The sequence below is a fragment of the Antechinus flavipes genome, chromosome 4 (genome assembly GCF_016432865.1).
Source record: "Antechinus flavipes isolate AdamAnt ecotype Samford, QLD, Australia chromosome 4, AdamAnt_v2, whole genome shotgun sequence".
Taxonomy (NCBI): domain Eukaryota; kingdom Metazoa; phylum Chordata; class Mammalia; order Dasyuromorphia; family Dasyuridae; genus Antechinus; species Antechinus flavipes.
The window spans coordinates 47590566-47608414 of NC_067401.1; the positions used below are offsets into that span (position 1 = coordinate 47590566).

Consider the following 17849-nt stretch of genomic DNA (forward strand, 5'->3'; position numbering starts at 1 on the left):
CAAATCTTGAAGTGCTATAGAAATGCCATCATCATCATCATCTCTGGTGATTCTAAAGCCCTAACTATGGAGAGAGAGTACAGCCTTTGTCTGGATGCCAAAATTAGAGGGTGTTGACAGTACTTTTACTTCAGCAGAATAAAAACAATTAACTGACTAGTAGATTGATTAAATAAAACAGTAGTAGCTTTCCTTTTACACCCCAGATGAGCACCTTTCCAGTGAGTTCCAACCCTTTCCCAGAAGCAGCCTCAACAAAGCATGATATGGAGCACTGAATCAGGTGTAGGAGGACTTGATTTCACAATCCAGACTCAGACACTTACTACCTGTGTGAACCTGGGCAAATTATTTAATTCCAATTGCCTCAAAAAAAATTATTAAGGCGCTATACTTGCCCCAGATATGTTTCAAACTCCTTATTCCCATTGCAAAAATTACTAATTATGAGCCCCTCTCCACTCCTTTTGCTTCTCTTCTCTTTTAGTGTTTTTCCCCACAGTACCCTAATACCACCTTTCACTTAGATAGTATCCCATGCCAAGAGTAATTCCTAAAGCCCTTCCCCCTCTTAAAAACTTGTCCACTAACCTATTCCCTCTGGGTCCTAAGAATAAAAGTATTTTAATAAGGCACAGGCCTTTGCCCTCAGAGACCAAGAAAAATTCTGGATTCCCAAGTACAATTGATTCTGCAGGAATAATTTTAAAGAGAAATTAAAGTGCAGCTTTCTCACATTTCCCAAGTGACAACTAACCAGATAAACAAATATGTGTTAAGATGTTAGTGATTGTGGGTTAATATGTTACTCCTCTAAAGTACATACTTTTATTTTAACAGGAACCCCCTAGCTTCAGAATGTCTTATCCCTAAACAATAACTCTCTAATGATGGGAATTCCTTTTTTATATTTTTATTAGAACTTTTTGTTTTTACATCTACATACCCCAATGTATTCTTCTATTCCTCTTCCTCACTGAGAGGGAGTTTTAATATATCATATATCACAAACATATAAATAGTAAAGGATTAAAAAGTGCATGGAGGAGAGTGTAGGGAAGAGTTCAGCAAAACTACAATAAGTATTTTTTTTTAAACCCAAAATAAACCTGACATTATATGCAGTCTTTCAAATCCATAATTCCCCACCTCTGCAAAGAGTGAGAGGGAGGGGCCATTAGCATTCTAGCAGAACAGCAAGGAAAAGCTTGATTAGGAAAGTCCCATGATGAATCAAGTTCAGGGACTCTAAGAAATGGTCTTTATTACTGAGATTTTGGAGTGGGGGTGGGGAGTGTGGCCTTTTCAGAAATGAATTTCACAGGGTGGAGAATCTTGTGTATTGTTATTTTAAGTACCTTTGGGAAAAGGGACAGAAGTGGATCATTATTCTTCCAGCTATACAAATACAGGCCACCAGGAAAATACATAAATGTAATCAAGAGGAATATTACCATGTTTCCAGTCTATAAATTGAGCACAATGGCATAGTGGAAAAAGAACTGGATTTGAAATCAGAAAACCTGGATTCAAATACTGGCTTTGCCATTATCTATTTGATTTGGGGGTAAATCACTCAACTCTTTTGGGCTTCTATTTCCTCAACTATAAAAATCTGTCATATGGGCAATCCAGGAACATGGCAGTGGGTGAGGGAAGAGAACATAGCATGGTGGAGAGTAGCTGGGTGAAGGTCAATGGAGGAGAAACTAAAAATATTTTGTCATTGGGATATACCATATGGACCATTTGAACAGAAAGAGAAAAAAGGTGAAGAGTTTGAGAAATAGATCACAAGCCAGGCCCAGACATGATATAGTTGTGTTTGGGGACTTTGGTTGTCTGGACATCTGTTGGAGGTCTTTGCCAAAAACAGAGCTTCTTAACTTAGTGTTAAATTCATCCTTCAAAAGGTGGAGAAACAAGCATTGGGGAATTCTGCTTTGTGTCTGATTTTCACTAACAGAGAGGAACTTGTTAAAATGGAAGTCATGAGAATACTGGGAGGAAGGGATAACCCTCCCCCCCCCCCCCCCAAATAGAATTTGTGATAGACAAGGAGAAGAAATTTGGGTTTAATCAAACAAATAGCCTAGGTGTTGGAAAAACTGTTTTCAAAAGGTTCAGGGCAATAATAAGCAGATTTCCATGGATTAAAGTTCCATACCAGAAGTCAAAGATGTTACCCAAGAAGAGTGTGATCAGTAAAAAAGGAGGGCCAGTCGTGTAATAAAAACATGGAACAGGAATAAATATTTATATACACCTACTATGTTCTAGGCATTGTGCTAAGTGCTTTACAGATATCATCTTATTTGATCCTCACAACAACAATACAGGAGTCAGGTGCTGTTATTATCTACAATTTTACAACTGAGGAAACAAAGCAAGTAGAGGCATGTTGAGATGGCAAGTATCTGAAACTGGATCTGAACTCAGGTTTTCCTGATTTAAGTCTAGCACATTCTATCTACTATACTATCTAGCTACCTCCAATTTAAAGTATCCCTGGAACAAGATATTCAGATAGATTAATTTCTCCTTTCCTGTCTCCATCATCTTGTTTCTAAACCTACGATGAAGCTTTGCCTGGTATAAGAAACAGGCTTTCTTGAGCCAGAGAATCAGCTCATTTCCCTTAGATTCAGCAAACATTCAAATGTTTATTATGTGCAAGATGTTATGCTGGTGACAAATGTGGAAATATGTTTAGAAGAATTATACATGTTTAACCTATATTGAATTACTTGCTGTCTAGGGGAGTGGGGAGGTGGGGAGGGAGGGAGAAAAATTTGGAACACAAGATTTTGCAAGGGTGAATGTTGAAAACTATCTTTGCATGTATGTGGAAAAATAAAAAGCTATTATTATAAAAATTTTAAAAGAAGTAACTCATCAATGTTTAAAAAAAAAAAAAAAGACACTATGCTGGATACTGGGAATACAAAAATAAAAATGAAGACAGATTCAATCCAGAATCATACTCAATTCTGTGTGACTTTAGGAAAAATCATTTAACTTTTTGGGGACTTAAAGTTCTTTTTCGATACAACTGGGAAGTTATAGATAATCTCCAAGTTTTCATCCAGTTTTAAGTCTGTGATCCTATCACATAAGAAGCCAGTTCATGAAAGGATAGGAGATATACACAAAAATGATACAGGGGGTAGAGGACTATGGCTGGGGAGCATTACATATGCTGTCAGATTCTACTGATATGCTGACTAGCTTGACTGAATGTTTTTTGTTGTTTCTCTTTTTTTGTATTCTTTGTTACATGACATATTTCTCTAGGCAGGGAAGCAGAGGGAACATATTCAAAAATAAATACAATACAAGAACAAAAAATACCTATTTTCTTTTAATGTTAAAAATATAATTAAAAATATAGACTGTGGTAGGGACAAATAAGAGATCCATGAGAAAGTTTTCTAAGAAAGAATGTAGAATCTAGAGAAAGGGGAGGAGTCGGGAGAAGATGGAGGCTGATGGAAGAGATTACTTCAACAGTCTGAGATGGAGGGATTGTGGTCCAGACAAAGACATCACCTGTGCAAATAAATCGAGGCAGGAAATCACCAGGATAGAATCAAGGAAGTTCACTTTGACAGAAATACATGCAGGGATATAGAATGAAATAAGGCTGGAAAGTTAAGTCAATGTAAGATGCTGGAGGGCCTTAGCCCCTATAATTTTGCATTGTATCCTCTAGACTAACATTTTTGTATTGTGTCCTATAAACAATGGAAAGTTACTGCAGATATTTTGAGGGAAAGTTTGATTTATTCAAAAGTAGGAATTAGGTATTAGGAAAGGTGGATTAGAGAACAGAAGAGACGGAGGCAAAGAGATCAGTTGGAAAACTACTATGTTTAAACCATATAAGAGTCAATGAGGCCCAAAAATGGGTGGGAGGATGGGGATTGGAGGTATAGTATTGTGAGTGTGGAGAAAGAGACTGATATAAATCAGAAAAAAAAAAAACAGAATTGATAGGGTTTGACAATTTATTTATTAGCTTGGGGGAAAGTTAAAAGTGAAGGATCAAAGATGACTCTGGATTTGAACTTGAGCAACTGAGGTAATGGTAGAGAAATAGAGAAACTGGAAAGATCATTGAATATGTCAAATTTTGAATATGTTAAATTTGAAGAGTCATTAAAAATAGAGAATTTTCTCAATAGACAGTTGAAAATGTAGGACTGATGTTTAAGGGAGAAAATTAAGCTGAAGATACAAATTTGGATTGGGGTTATCTGCTTAAACATGATAAATTAAGTCATAAGAATGGATGAAATCATACCCAAAAAGAGAGAGAAAAGAGTCAAGAAGAATCCTTTGAGCTATCTATGTTTGGTGAATGGGAATAAGGCAGTGAATCAGAAAAGAAAGAATGAAGGAAAGCAATTAGAGAGGTGGGGAGGGAATGGGAAAAATAGAAGAGAGCTGTGTCCCAGAAGTCAATAGAAAAAAGAGAATCAAGGAGAGGGTAGTCAATAGTATCAAATCCAAGTCAAGGAGAGGAGTAGAACCAAGAAATGAACATTGCATTTGGCAATTAGATCATTCATTGCTGAGCTTGAAGAGAACTTTTTCGAGAGTGGTGGGGAGGGAAACCAGATTGTTGGGAGCTGAGGAATGAGTGGGTGCTAAAGTGGAGAAAGAATCTAAACCACTGTGTTTATAATCTTAGTAGTAAAGAAAATATGAGAGATAAGATGATACCTTCAGGGGAAATGAGGGATAATGAAATAGTTTCTCTGGATGGTTGAGATGCTATCTTTTTTTTCAACATTAGGGGAGGAAGAAATATATAGGGAAAGACTAGAAATGATAGAGGAAACAGTCAATGCAGCAAACTCTTTCAGTAGCCTAGAGAGGGTGCCATTGAGGACCTAAGTTGAGAAGCTGGCATTGGCAAGGAGAAATACCATCTCATAAACTGAGCCTGAAAGAGGATGATATAGAAGAAGAATTGGAGAAATTTTGAGGTATAAAGAGAGATCTAGAAGATGATAGTGGATGCCTTTGGGCCTCTCAGTAAGAGAGCATCTTCCAGTGAGGGAATAAGAGTGCATGGAGCTAGAGAAATCAAGAAATACAAGAAGGTCTGGAACAGTTTAAGTTGAAGAATCCTTTCTCAGATATTGGCTATGTGAAACTAAGCATGCAATTTAAACCGCTGACTGCCTCAATTTCCTCCTCTTTATAATTTAAATAATAATTAAGAAGCTACCCCTAAAATTATTCTGAAGATAACATGAAATAATGTTCAAGAGGACTTCCGGTTAAGATGGCGGAGAGGAGGCACACAGCTGTGTAAGCTCCACGCTTTCTCTCACTATCCATTTCATTACAAGCCTCTGAATTAATGCTTGACTGAAAAAAAACCCCACAAATAGTTACCAAGAGAAGCCATCCTTGAGAGTCGCCAAGAAAGGTCTGTCTTTACTGGAGGGCTGGGACGGTTTTAGATCGGGCGCAGGCGGTGGGCAGCGGCAGTGAGAGCACGGGAGCAGACTGGAGAGGGGGTGGGGAGTGATCGCAGCCATCTCTGCGGGGAGAGCTTCGCTATAGGACTGGATACTTTGCCCCAGCAGCAAGTCAGCAGCCCAGCAGAGAAGCTAAAAACCGGGGGGTGAAGAATACAACCCCAAACAGCTGGAGTCTCTCGGGACCTGGCCGCCCTCCCCCTTTCCCCCCCACAGTGACTCAGCACGCTCTGGGATCTCAGAGCGCAGGCGCAGCACAGTCCTGCTAGTGCCTCACTGCTGCCCCCGCAGTCTGTAGAGGAAGCTCGGTAACACCACCCAGCCCCTCCCCCAAAGAAAGAATCCAGTTTTTTCTGTTTTCCTTTGGTAGTTTGTCTTTGATTATTAGACAGAATGAGCAAGAAACTGAAGAGGACTTTAACCCTTGACAGCTTCTATACAGATAGAGAGCAGACTCTAAATCCTGAGGAGACTAAAAACAGGCCCCAGGTGAATCCCCAAAGGAGGAGATCATCTGTTTCTCAGCACAGATGAACCTCATAGAAGTGATTAAAAAGGCTCTCACAAGGGAGGTAGAAGAAAAATGGGAAAAGGAGAGGGAGGCTTGGCAAAAGAACCTGGAGAAGTCAGTTAGAGAGTGGATAAAGAAGTAAAATCCTTGAAAAATAGGATTGGTGAACTGGAAAACAAAATTGGCGAAATGGAAAAAAATTCCACAGAACAAAAGAACTCAATGGGACAATTAGAAAAAGATTTTTTAAAAGTGAGTGAAGAAAATACTTCACTGAAAATCAGAATTGAACAATTGGAATTGAATGACTCGAGGAGACAAGAAGAATCAGTCAAGCAAATCCAAAAAAATCAAACAATGGAAAAGAATGTGAAATACCTTCTGGGGAAGACAACAGACCTGGAAAACAGATCCAGGAGAGACAATCTGAGAATCATTGGACTTCCAGAAAAACATGATGAAAAAAAGAGCCTGGACACTATTTTCCAGGAAATTATCAAAGAGAACTGCCCAGAAGTCATAGGAACAGAGGAAAAAATAAACATTGAAAGGATTCATCGATCACCCACTGAAAGGGATCCTAAAATCAAAACACCAAGGAATATAGTGGCCAAATGCCAGAACCTTCAGATGAAGGAAAAAATATTGCAAGTGGCTAGAAAAACCCAATTCAAGTATCAAGGAGCCACAATAAGGATCACCCAGGATCTGGCAGCATCCACATTAAAAGATCGAAGGGCCTGGAATATGATATTCCGAAAGGCTAAGGAACTTGGTATGCAACCAAAAATAACTTATGCAGCGAGAATGAGCATCTTTTTCCAGGGAAGAAGATGGACATTCAACGAAGTAAGCAAATTTCATCTATTTCTGATGAAAAAGCCAGAACTTAACAAAAAGTTTGATCTACAAATATAGAATTCAAGAGAAATCTAAAAAGGTAAAGATTAATCTTTGGAACTATATTTCAACTATATAGATGTATAAAGAATACATGTATACCTTGTTCTAGAAATTGATGTGGAAAGGACATTGTACCAGAAAAAGGGTAAAGTAGAGGTAGTACATCTCATGAAGAGGCATAGGAAACCTATTATATCTGAGAGAAAGAATGAAGGGGGATGAATATAGTGGGTATCTTACTGCCTTCAGAATTGGCTTTAAGTGAAAAATCTTAAGACATATTCAATCTATGGTGAAACTTCTCCCACCTCATTGAAAAGTGAGAAGGGAAAAATGAAAAGGGAAGGAATAAGCTAAGCGGAAGGGAATACGGAAACTGGGAGGGAAAGGGGTAAGATAGGGGGAGGAACTCTAAGGTGGGGGGAGGGATACTAAAAAGGGAGAGCTGTGAGAAGCAAGTGGTGCTCACAAGCTTAATACAGGGAAGGGGGGAAAGGGGAAATAAGGGAGAAAAGCATAAACCAGGGTTAACAAGATGGCAAGTAATACAGAATTGGTCATTCTAACCATAAATGTAAACGGGGTAAACTCCCCCATAAAGAGGAAGCGGTTAGCAGAATGGATTAAAAGCCAGAATCCTACAATATGTTGTTTACAGGAAACACACCTGAAGCGAGGAGATACATGCAGGTTAAAGGTAAAAGGTTGGAGCAAAATCTACTATGCTTCAGATGAAGTCAAAAAAGCAGGGGTAGCCATCCTGATCTCAGATCAAGCTAAAGCAAAAATTGATCTAATTAAAAGAGATAAGGAAGGGCACTATATCTTGCTAAAGGGTAGCATGGATAATGAAGCACTATCTATATTAAACATATATGCACCAAGTGGTGTAGCATCTAAATTCTTAAAAGAGAAATTAAGAGAGCTGCAAGAATAAATAGACAGTAAAACTATAATAGTGGGAGATCTTAACCTTGCACTCTCAGAATTAGATAAATCAAACCACAAAATAAATAAGAAAGAAATCAAAGAGGTAAATAGAATACTAGAAAAGTTAGATATGATAGATCTCTGGAGAAAATGTAATGGAGACAGAAAGGAATACACTTTCTTTTCAGCAGTTCATGGAACCTATACAAAAATTGACCATATATTAGGACATAAAAACCTCAAACTCAAATGCAGTAAGGCAGAAATAGTAAATGCATCCTTTTCAGACCACGATGCAATGAAAATTACATTCAACAAAAAACCAGGGGGAAGTAGACCAAAAAATAATTGGAAACTAAATAATCTCATACTAAAGAATGATTGGGTGAAACAGCAAATCATAGACATAATTAATAACTTCACCAAGAAAACGATAATAATGAGACATCATACCAAAATGTATGGGATGCAGCCAAAGTGGTAATAAGGGGAAATTTCATATCTCTAGAGGCCTATTTGTATAAAATAGAGAAAGAGAAGGTCAATGAATTGGGTTTGCAACTAAAAATGCTAGAAAAGGAACAAATTAAAAACCCCCAGTCAAACACTAAACTTGAAATTCTAAAAATAAAAGGAGAGATCAATAAAATTGAAAGTAAAAAACTATTGAATTAATTAATAAAACTAAGAGTTGGTTCTATGAAAAAACCAACAAAATAGACAAACCCTTAGTAAATCTGATTAAAAAAAGAAAGAGGAAAATCAAATTGTTAGTCTTAAAAATGAAAAGGGAGAACTCGCCACTAACGAAGAGGAAATTAGAGCAATAATTAGGAGTTACTTTGCCCAACTTTATGCCAATAAATTCGACAACTTAAATGAAATAGAAAAATACCTCCAAAAATATAGCTTGCCCAAACTAACAGAGGAAGAAGTAAATATCCTAAACAGTCCCATCTCAGAAAAAGAAATAGAACAAACTATCAATCAACTCCCTAAGAAAAAATCCCCAGGACCAGATGGATTTACATGTGAATTCTACCAAACATTTAAAGAACAATTAACTCCAATGCTAAATAAACTATTTGAAAAAATAGGGATTGAAGGAGTCCTACCAAACTCCTTTTATGACACAGACATGGTACTGATACCTAAACCAAGTAGGCTGAAAACAGAGAAAGAAAATTATAGACCAATCTCCCTAATGAATATTGATGCTAAAATCTTAAATAAAATATTAGCAAAAAGATTACAGAAAATCGTCACCAGGATAATACACTATGACCAAGTAGGATTTATACCAGGAATGCAGGGCTGGTTCAATATTAGGAAAACTATTAGCATAATTGACTATATCAATAACCAAACAAACAAAAACCATATGATCATCTCAATAGATGCAGAAAAAGCATTTGATAAAATCCAACATCCATTCCTAATAAAAACACTTGAGAGCATAGGAATAAATGGACTTTTCCTTAAAATAGTCAGGAGCATATATTTAAAACCATCAGTAAGCATCATATGCAATGGGGAAAAACTGGAACCTTTCCCAGTAAGATCTGGAGTGAAGCAAGGTTGCCCACTATCACCATTATTATTTAATATCGTATTAGAAATACTAGCCTCGGCAATAAGAGTCGAGAAAGATATTAAAGGAATTAGAGTAGGCAATGAGGAAACCAAACTATCACTCTTTGCAGATGATATGATGGTATACCTAGAGAACCCCAGAGATTCTACTAAAAAGCTATTAGAAATAATTCATAATTTTAGCAAAGTAGCTGGCTACAAAATAAATCCCCATAAATCCTCAGCATTTTTTTACATCACCAACAAAACCCAACAGCAAGAGATACAAAGAGAAATTCCATTCAGAATAACTGTTGATACCATAAAATATTTGGGAATCTATCTACCAAAGGAAAGTCAGGAATTATATGAGCAAAATTATAAAAAAAGTCTCCACACAAATAAAGTCAGACTTAAATAATTGGAAAAATATTAAGTGCTCTTGGATCGGCCGAGCGAACATAATAAAGATGACAATACTCCCTAAACTAATCTATTTATTTAGTGCTATACCAATCAGACTTCCAAGAAAATATTTTAATGATCTAGAAAAAATAACAACAAAATTCATATGGAACAATAAAAAGTCGAGAATCTCAAGGGAATTAATGAAAAAAAAATCAAATGAAGGTGGCCTAGCTGTACCTGATCTAAAATTATATTATAAAGCAGCAGTCACCAAAACCATTTGGTATTGGCTAAGAAATAGATTAGTGGATCAGTGGAAAAGGTTAGGTTCACAAGACAGAATAGTCAACTATAGCAATCTAGTGTTTGACAAACCCAAAGCCCCTAACTTCTGGGATAAGAATTCATTATTTGATAAAAACTGCTGGGATAATTGGAAATTAGTATGGCAGAAATTAGGCATGGACCCACACTTAACACCATATACCAAGATAAGATCAAAATGGGTCCATGACCTAGGCATAAAGAACGAGATTATAAATAAATTAGAGGAACATAGAATAGTTTATCTCTCAGACTTGTGGAGGAGAAAGAAATTTGTGACCAAAGATGAAACTAGAGACCATTACTGATCACAAAATAGAAAATTTTGATTACATCAAATTAAAAAGGCTTTGTACAAACAAAACTAATGCAAACAAGATTAGAAGGGAAGCAACAAACTGGGAAAACATCTTCACAGTTAAAGGTTTGGATAAAGGCCTCATTTCCAAAATATATAGAGAACTGACTCAAATTTATAAGAAATCAAGCCATTCTCCAATTGATAAATGGTCAAAGGATATGAACAGACAATTTTCAGAGGATGAAATTGAAACTATTACCACTCATATGAAAGAGTGTTCCAAATCATTATTGATCAGAGAAATGCAAATTAAGACAACTCTGAGATACCACTACACATCTGTCAGATTGGCTAAGATGACAGGAAAAAATAAGGATGAATGTTGGAGGGGATGCGGGAAAACTGGGACACTAATGCATTGTTGGTGGAGTTGTGAACGAATCCAACCATTCTGGAGAGCAATCTAGAATTATGCCCAAAAAATTATGAAACTGTGCATACCCTTTGATCCAGCAGTGTTTCTATTGGGCTTATATCCCAAAGAAATACTAAAGAAGGGAAAGGGAACTGTATGTGCCAAAATGTTTGTAGCAGCCCTATTTGTAGTGGCTAGAAACTGGAAAATGAATGGATGCCCATCAATTGGAGAATGGCTGGGTAAATTGTGGTATATGAATGTTATGGAATATTATTGTTCTGTAAGAAATGACCAGCAGGATGAATACAGAGAGGACTGGTGAGACTTACATGAACTGATGCTAAGTGAAATGAGCAGAGCCAGGAGATCATTATACACTTCGACAACGATATTGTATGAGGATATATTTTGATGGAAGTAGATTTCTTTGACAAAGAGACCTAACTGAGTTTCAATGGATAAATGACGGACAAAAGCAGCTACACCCAAAGAAAGAACACTGGGAAACGAATGTGAACTATCTGCATTTTTGTTTTTCTTCCCGGGTTATTTATACCTTCTGAATCCAATTCTCCCTATGCAACAAGAGAACTGTTCAGTTCTGCAAACATATATTGTATCTAGGATATACTGCAACATATCCAATATATAAAGGACTGCTTGCCATCTAGGGGAGGGGGTGGAGGGAGGGAGGGGAAAAAATTGGAACAGAAATGAGTGCAAAGGATAATGTTGTTAAAAAAAAAATTACCCTGGCATGGATTCTGTCAATATAAAGTAATTATTAAATAAAAATTAAAAAAAATAAAAGAAATAATGTTCAAGATCCAAATCTTCCTGTGCAACAAGAGAACTGTTCGGTTCTGCACACATATATTGTATCTAGGATATACTGTGACATATTTAACATGTATAGGACTGCTTGCCATCTGGGAAAGGGGGTGGAGGGACAGAGGGGAAAAGTGGGAACAAAAGTGAGTGCAAGGGATAATGTTAAAAAATTACCCAGGCATGGATTCTGTCAATAAAAAGTTATAATTTTTTAAAAAAGAAAGAAATAATGTTCAAGAAATAATTTGCAAATTTTAACATGCCATATAAAGACAAGATATTATTAGCCATATAGAAAGCTAATCAGAGATGAATATAAATATGGTAAACAGCAGTTAAAAACCAGAAAAAAAGGTAGCATGAACTCTATGGTTTAAGGACTTCCTTTAAAAGTATCAGGAGTTCATCCATAAGTTCAGATAAGATAGATGTGGAAGGTATGGATATGCAAGGGATGGAGATAAAAAGATAGGAACATGTGTCTATTTATGGTTGCGGTATAATAGAGACAGAAGTGGAAGAGTCATGTGGGTTGGGAAGACAATGATGTTGAAAGGATCATTTATGAGAATACTGAAGTCACTGAGGATAATGAATGGGCAGAGCTGGGAAGAGAAAGAGAGGAAAAGCAAAATTATTGAAGAAATAGGGGAGCAAGTTAGAGGCATAAGGTATGTCAAGAGTACCCTCAAGTATGTCTCAGACTGGGTACTTCCTTCTTTGATAATTCCAATTAGACATTGGATGATGAGTACTTATCAGATATGTTACAAACAGAATCTATTTTGTTTATGTAATTAAAAAAAAGATGGCCCCTGAAGTCCTTTCCAACTATCAAATTCTAAGATTTTAAGTACAAAAAAATTAATTCAAAAATGGGAGCCAGTAAAGTGGTAGGATGGTTTTCTAATGGGATTATGAAGTGAGGCAAGATTGGTAGGCTCAGGGAATATTTGGGACTTTAGGTCCCAGATTCTTTCCAAAAAGGACCAGGGATCATGATGAAGGAAAAGAGAATGTTCATATTTGTTGAATTCCAGGAGCTGGGGCATGTGCACCCCACTGATACCCAGATCTGCGCCATGAGGACCTTGGAGGTCACCAAGGAGGAGGACGGGGAGCAGCCCTAGACTGTGCAGAGCTATCCCTGACAGGGGGGAACCTAAGGAGCTGGTGCCAGATTCAGGTGCTGTTACCATTTTTGGAAAAAGCAAGTTTTCTAAAAATATTCCCAGCAACTTCAGCTTAAAAAATGATATACCTACATATCTATCATGTGGAGATGGACAGATTGTTCTTATAACAGGAAATTGTAAATTTTACATGTTTGGCAACAACAACTGGGGCCAGTGAGGAGTAGGATCAAAGACAACAATCAGCAAGCCAACTTTTGTAAAAGCTTTAAAACTTGCCTCATGTGGAAGGAACCATCCTTTAGTATACACAGAAGAGAACGTACATGCAGCTGGAAGTAATAGTGAAGGGCAGTTGGGACTTGGTGACCCTGAAGAGAGAACTACTTTTCACCTCCTCAGCTTTTTTACATTCCAAAACAAGATTAAATAGCTCTCTGCTGGTTCCAACACTTCAGCTGTACTAACTGAGAATGGGGACCTTTTTATGTAAGGTGACAATTCTGAAGGGTAAATTGGTCTGGCAGATGAATCAAATGTGTTGACCCTTGTCAAGTGGTTCTTGGTAAACCTATCTCCTTGATTTCTTGTGAATATTACCATTGCCTTTGAAACTACAGACAGTGAACTCTACACATTTGGAGAACTAGAGAATGGAAAGTTAAATTTGTCACCTGAGCAATTGAAAAATTATAGAATTCTCCAACTGGTTCTTAGAATTCCTGGAAAAGTGAATCAAGTGGCTTGTGGTGGGGGGCATATAGTAGCTTTAACAGGAAGAAGTATGTACATTTGGCTTTGGTAGTTTGGACAATTAGGTCTTGGTACTTTTATACTTGGGACTTCAGAATGAGAAAATTCATTATATTGCATGCGGGGAAATACATACAGCTTTAATATCAGATTGCTTGTGGTTGGATGCTACATGCTAGTTTTTGCTACTTCAAGACTCAACAAATCTGAGGAAATCATGGTAGAAAAAGTAAACAATAGTGGCCTGATTGTAGTTTCTTTAGGAAACACCTTGCAGAGATCATATCTGCAAAATCACAGAAAAGAGAAAGGGAAAATTCACCAGAACAACACTGTCAAATGATAAGAACTCTATCCCCATTGGAATTCCTTTCAAACTGCCAATACAAGTGACCAATAGTACAGTCCTTCTCAGGTTCCCTGTAAACAATCATCCTGTTGGAAATATAAGTAATGAAAATGAGAACCTACAATTAGCTGAAGCAGATGAGCCAATTCAAAAGAAAGAAAAAAGTAGTTTTTCAGCTGAAAAGTCAGAACCTGAAAATGAGCAGAGAAGTCTTAGAGAACCACTGATAATCTAAATATGATACATATAGATGAACCTGAATCCCACTGATTAATTTATTCTATTTATTTATTAATTTATTTATTATTATAACTTTTTATTGACAGAACATATAGATGGGTAATTTTTTACAACATTATCCTTGGACTCACTTCTGTTCCAACTTTTCCCTTCCCTCCCTCCACTTCTTCCCCTAGATGGCAGGCAGTCTTATACATGTTAAATATGTTATAGTAACAGATGTTACTATACAATGTATAGATCCTAGATACAATGTATGTGTACAGAATCAGACAGTTCTCTTGTTGCACAAGAAGCATTTAATTCAGAAGGCAAAAATAACCTGAGAAGAAAAACAAAAAATCCACACAGTTCACACTCATTTCCCAGTGTTCCTTCTCTGGGTGTAGCTGATTCTGTCCATCATTGCTCAATTGGAACTGAATTAGATCTTCTTTCTGTTGAAGATATCCACTTCCATCCCAATTGATCCATTTTGATCAATTTTTAAGATTGTCCCCAATTCAAAATCAAAAGGAGTCAAATAAAGAAAGCACAACACAAGAAACAGATGATAAAGGCTTAGAAGCTAACAATGAATTTACAGATGAAGAGAATAAAGAAATGCTAAAGGAAGAGGATGTCAAATCAGAGAACCACAAGGAAGCACAAACAGAAGGAATCAGTAACCCTGTGGCTGAAACCATTGAAAAGGAAGAAAAAGTTGAGCAAGCTGACCCACCCATTCTGGAACACAATGAAAGTCAGAAAGGAAACACAAATGAATGTATGTCACACAATTCAGAAGTCCAGGAATATTTTATAGTAGCACCAAATAGACTTCTTTAAAAAATCACCAATAGTTTCTCTTTTTAAGAGGAAGTCAACAGCAAGTCAAAAAGTGCAGGGTATTCTGGAATCAAAGCCTATGGCTGAGCCACTCATAGTTGTAGAAGTAAAATCAATAAATTGGAGATCAAGCAAATGTTAGGAAAGAAAGAATGAAAACCAAATCCACACAGAGCAGAACCATATGGAATCGTCATCATCTAATTGGGGGAAAAAATCGTGCACAATTCTATAAATACATGTTTATTGTTTGTGGTTTTCATGCACATGTTGTAATTTATACTTGAAAATAATTATAACTTCTGAAAGAGAGTTGCCAATAATGAACTTTGTACTGTATGTTATTTGTTTTCTTGGGGTTTGGACACTGTGACCATGGTATTGTTATTTATTTCTACTGATAATATTAATACAAGAAGTACTAAAAATCTTACTAATTGTTCAGTGTTGTAATAAAAATACACTTTTATATGAAGAAGAGAATGTTCAGGAAGTAGATTGGGGAGTAGAAATTGAGAAATGTGGAGGAATATGCCATTGTGATAAGATAGAGGAATTTAATAGTTTTGATTCATTTTAATTCAATAAGCAACTATTAAATGAGAAGTAGATGTTGCAGAAGAAGAGCAATACAAGATAACTGATTTGCAGGCTGAGGAGAGAGGAACTAAGAGAATGAATAATGGCTCTAAGTTTGTAAACCTGGAAGACTGAAAAGCTTACAGAGGCCCCCTAAGAAGAAAGGAAATTGAGAAGAGTGGTAGGATGTAGCCAGGAATTGGAGTGAGGTTGAGAAGGAGAAAGAAATAACGAGTTCCATGTTGGATATCTTGAGTTTGAGATATCTATGGGACATCCAGGACTTGCACTGGAACATTTGAAGCTGATAGTAAACCTTAAAGTGAGATGTCTATACATGGTTAAAGTATAGTTGAGGCAGAAGTTGAAAAGTTCTGTGAATTGGGAAGACTGTGATGTTAGAAAGGTCATTTATGAGAATATTGAAGTCACTGGGGATAATGAAAAGCCAGAGCTGGGGAGAGAGAGGAAAAGCAAAATTATTGAAGAAATAGGGGAGTGACTTAGAGGCAGGGGTATGCTGGAGCCTGCTTATATTGGCTTGCCAGGGGCAATTCTTTCATTTTTGATTTAAGTATCTATATCTCAGAAATCAACAAACTACAAACCAGGGGTTGATTTATTTTTTTAATTGTCTACCCTAGAGAAAATGATGGAGAAAATGTTAATAAATGTAGATTATGTGTGATTTAAGAGAGCTAATTGTCAAACATTTATCAATCTACCTGCCTAGAAGTTGCTATGAATGAATAGATGGATGAATGATGGATAGATGAGGGAATGAAAAAGGACTGATGAAGTATTTATATGCAAAGCACTGTGCTAACCACTCAGGATATAAATTAAAAAAGCAAAGCTTTCAAAGACTTCACCTTCTAATAGAGACAACATCATGTGTAGCAGATTTTAATTGCAAGTCAATGGAAAGACTTTATAATCCTTAGGGTGTTACAACTAAGCAGATATTGCATTTTCTTTAATGACATTTCCATTAAAATGTGAATTTCTAATGTTTAACTATTTGACACTACAAAGACTGTCAAAAACTTTATTTTTTGATTCTTCAATATCTGTGGCAAAATAGAAAGTCAGAATGATATAAAAAATAAAATGAGAATTGAAATCAGGAAGAATCCTATCCATGATATTTGCTAGCTATTTGGCCATGGGCTGTGGGTCTTACTAGTTCTGGGTCTTAGTTTCTTCATTTGTAAAAATGAGAATAATGATACCTAGAATGGATAAATAAAGAAGGGTCATGAGGCCAAAAGAAATAATATTATGAAAACACTTGACTAACCTAAAACCTTATATATGTTCACCATTGCTGTTAAAAATGCCAGCAACAAGAATCTGTTGAAGATAATATAATCAGTGTAAACTTTAAGCAAGAAGTTGCTGAATTATGGCATCATGGCCCAACATCTTGATGTGACCTGTAAAATTCTCTGTAATCTTTGAATTAAAATACTCTATGGAGGAGGTGGGAGCAGGAAGAAGTCTTAAGGTAAACCTGGAAAGCCTGAGTATATACAGGTAGAGTTCCTTAGATGCTCATCTTCCTTGTAGCATATTGGAAGAAGCAGATGGGAGGGGGCCTTCTCTTTCCCTTTTGGTCCTTAACTTGCCATATATTTTTCTCAAGCATGTCAATGGGATGAGACTGCCTTATTGAAAATAGGAGTTTTGAGTAAAATACTTTTCTTTCCCTGCAGACCCACACTCCGCAGGCTGCGCCCAGAAGATATGTTTGAAACTTGGGTAAGAACATGGAAAACCCCTTATACTTGTAAGAGATGACCATGTCTGTCAAGGAGAAGAGCCCTTTAACCACAGATTCAATCACCCTCATCTTACTACCCAGACTGTAGCAAGAATAGATATGGAATAGGGAGGATCTGTATTCTAATTCTGGTTCTGTTACTCACTGCATGGGCAAAAGAGGTTCTCTCTCTCTCTCTCTCTCTCTCTCTCTCTCTCTCTCTCTCTCTCTCTCTCTATATATATATATATATATATATATATATATAATATATATATATATATATATTCAAAATGGTAAAATGAGAAGAATGTGCTATGTGATTTGGGTCTTCCATCAGTTACATGATCCTATGAGCAGCAATATCTGTCTGGAGAACTTGATAATTTTCAAGCTAAGTAGTATCTGGCACCCAGCTATCTTAAGGTAAGGACAGGTAGGTGGTACAGTGGATGGATCTCTGGCCTGGAGTCAAGAAAATCTGAGTTCAAATCCAACTTCAGACAATTACTATC

General features: G+C 36.6%; 1 protein-coding gene across 1 annotated transcript in view; it reads left to right on the forward strand.

Moving 5' to 3' along the window:
- Positions 1–17849, forward strand: part of CASQ2 (calsequestrin 2) — a 122172-nt gene that overhangs the window by 65693 nt on the left and 38630 nt on the right. Inside the window, exon 7 of the mRNA XM_051992931.1 lies at positions 17288–17333. Within this exon, the coding sequence (XP_051848891.1) occupies positions 17288–17333 (46 nt within the window). The remainder of the gene's footprint in view (positions 1–17287; positions 17334–17849) is intronic.